Here is a 2,596-nt window from a genome sequence, read left to right as displayed (position 1 = left end):
ACGGGGTCTTGCCCCCATTTGAACCGTGGATGGAGGACATGAAACAGGGATGAAAGTGAAAATCAAAACCCGTGCGATTATGAAGGCGGGGATGGAAGGCAAGATTTTGAGATGGGCAGGGGTGAAGACCTTGTCCCCTGCCCCGGCCTTGGTCCACTGCCATCCCTACAGTCATCTTCCATATAACTTATCGTCCGTTATAACCCCATCTCCACCGCACATCTCACTAAAAACATGAGATACGTGAAAGTGGTCCCATGTGTGCGGTGGTGATAGAATTTAAATATAACAAATATGACAGAGCAACCTGCTTTCCGCCACCTCGCATGTAAAAAGCTGCCTTCACTCCTTTGGGGGGCCACCTTTCATGACAAACAAAACACCATGCGACGAATCCGATCACTATAACCAAAAAGCAAGCTGCTGACTCGTTCTTCCGGATAAGAACGCCCACGATCCCCAGTATCAATGCTCTATATAAATTCCTTGGTTTTCAAGTCACAATTCATCTTCATCTGCTAGCTTGTTGAGGAGACTGCAAAAAGTTTTGAGCCCATGGGGTCTCTAATGTCTGGTTGGGATTCATATGTTCATGATCATCCTAAAGCAGGTAAATAAAAGAAAATCATAGACACCATCTTCAAAAAGAAAGAAAAGAATCTTGGAACTCCAAACATGGTTTTTCTGCTTTATGATAATGTTTTCGTCTCTATGCAGCTATGTATCACAGGAACAGATCCTTCACCAAAGGAGAGATAGAGTCTTACTGGAGATTAAAGAGGAGAACGGAGGAAGACCACCTTAGAGCCATTTCTCCCCGTTCACCAACACAGTCTCCGGTGAAGTCCCCACCTTAAAAAATTCTCTCTACTGATAATTAAGCTTGTTAGAATCAAGCACTAAGATCGAGACCAAGATATCACTAGCTATAACCAACTAACAATAACTGGTTAATTTCAGTGGCAGGGTGATTCACCGAAAAAGAGCACAGAGGCTGCCTCCTCTCCAAGGTCGCCTACTTTTATGACAGAGAGATTCCGGGAGTTGCTCAACACTGAACCCCTCAATCTCTTGGAGAACAACAACAGCAACGGTTGGTAAGTAACCATCATCAGCTGCAAAGTTAGCAAAATTTTTATGAAAGAAAAAGATCTTTCTTTTTTTTATTGACATTAGAGACCTGGTCGTGCTGGTCTTGACCAACCGTACTTGTGATTTCATGGTCCAGAACGGAGTTTTTAAATTTATCTGTACTTACTTTGGCCTTTCACATGGGACAGGTGGACCAGAAGTTACTCGGCGTTCCTGAATGAGACCCCTTTGATCGCCATGGAGGAGGAACCATCTTGCAGCTGCCGTCACGGTAACAAGTAGCGCAGGACTCTGCGAGGAGTCGAAAGTCCCAAACCTGACGCCCAAGCTTTATAGGGGTTTTTTTAGTCTCCTGTTTTTGGTTTTTGTACATATGTTTCATACGTTTGTTTACAAATACGTGTGTGTGTAGTAATATGTATGCTAACGAAAGTTGCGTGCGGACAAGTAGTCTATAACATAACATGTATATAACGATGAAGTTCAGTTTTTGGAAATCGTATTGGTAGTTTCCTGAGCGTGCGTGTTAATAAAGAAGCCGTGCAGTGTTTTCTCGATTCAAGTTAAATACAGTCGCACTATGGTATCATATTACCAACGGGGGCTCCGCTTGGCTGGCAGGAGAAGCTAGTGCACGCCATCTTGTGTTGAGACGTTGCAGGTTCAAAACCCAATGGTATTGTTGTATAACTGGTAGGGGTCTGCCTAATAAACTCCAGCTTGCCTTTAAAAACAAAAATGGTATCATATTCTCCGTGTGTGCGAGAGAGAATCCTACATATGATGATTTTGTTTGTAACTATCTTTAGCTAATTTATAAGCAAATTAATCAGCTAGATAAATAGAGTTTGTATACCAAATTTAGCGATGATGATATGAGCATTAACATTATTTAATCATGATCGGACAGCTCTTCTTCTTCAATGCACGAGCATCTCATTGGTCGGATCTTATATATTTATTTTTTATAATTTATTTAGTAAAAAATATGCTTTATATGAAGACTTTAAGACATAAAGACATGCTTTTTAAAACGGCTGTAGGCTTTTAGCGCTTTAAAAAACACATCTAAACATTGAGAATTCACAATTCAAAACATGTCACTCATGAAGTGAATAATAAAAATTCAATATGTAAAATTCAATCAATGAAAAATTTGTATCATTGGACCTTCCGTTGGTTGGACGGTCTCCCTTTCCTATATATATATATATATATATATATATATATATATATATATATATATATATATATATATATATATACACACAAAAAGAGTCATGTTGGTAAAAACCATATTCGCAGAATCCACGGTACAAACCAGCGTTTTCAACACTTAATTTTTTTCAAAAATTCGATATACAGGTGTGATCTCTATGCTTGATTTTATATATAGGAAGACTCTTGAATCAGTTTAGTCTTTTAGGTCTTGAAAATCAATAGTTCAAGGTTTTTTTATATATTTAAGCATCAAAATACCAAATTTATTCATAAAAAAAACATG

General features: G+C 38.8%; 1 protein-coding gene across 1 annotated transcript; it reads left to right on the top strand.

Moving 5' to 3' along the window:
* The first annotated feature begins 528 nt into the window (after positions 1-528).
* LOC149815470 (uncharacterized) lies at positions 529-1,391 on the top strand. The gene is made up of 4 exons (XM_089989802.1): positions 529-610; positions 718-839; positions 961-1,097; positions 1,281-1,391. The coding sequence occupies exons 1-4, from the start codon at positions 556-558 to the stop codon at positions 1,372-1,374; spliced, it is 408 nt and encodes a 135-aa protein (XP_089845928.1). The 5' UTR covers positions 529-555; the 3' UTR covers positions 1,375-1,391.
* Positions 1,392-2,596: the final 1,205 nt, after the last annotated feature.

This window comes from Nuphar pumila, chromosome 15 (genome assembly GCF_984573655.1).
Source record: "Nuphar pumila chromosome 15, dmNupPumi1.hap1.1, whole genome shotgun sequence".
In the NCBI taxonomy this organism is placed as follows: Eukaryota; Viridiplantae; Streptophyta; class Magnoliopsida; order Nymphaeales; family Nymphaeaceae; genus Nuphar; species Nuphar pumila.
The sequence above is the reverse complement of the archived record's forward strand: the minus strand, read 5'-3'. Positions and strand labels throughout refer to the sequence as shown.

Bases quoted from the DNA above. Each gene is read 5' to 3' on its own strand.
- LOC149815470 (XM_089989802.1), top strand. From the start codon at position 556: ATGGGGTCTCTAATGTCTGGTTGGGATTCATATGTTCATGATCATCCT. The intron at 611-717 runs GTAAATAAAAGA...GTCTCTATGCAG, and splicing joins TCATGATCATCCTAAAGCAG to CTATGTATCACAGGAACAGA. The intron at 1,098-1,280 runs GTAAGTAACCAT...CACATGGGACAG, and splicing joins AACAACAACAGCAACGGTTG to GTGGACCAGAAGTTACTCGG.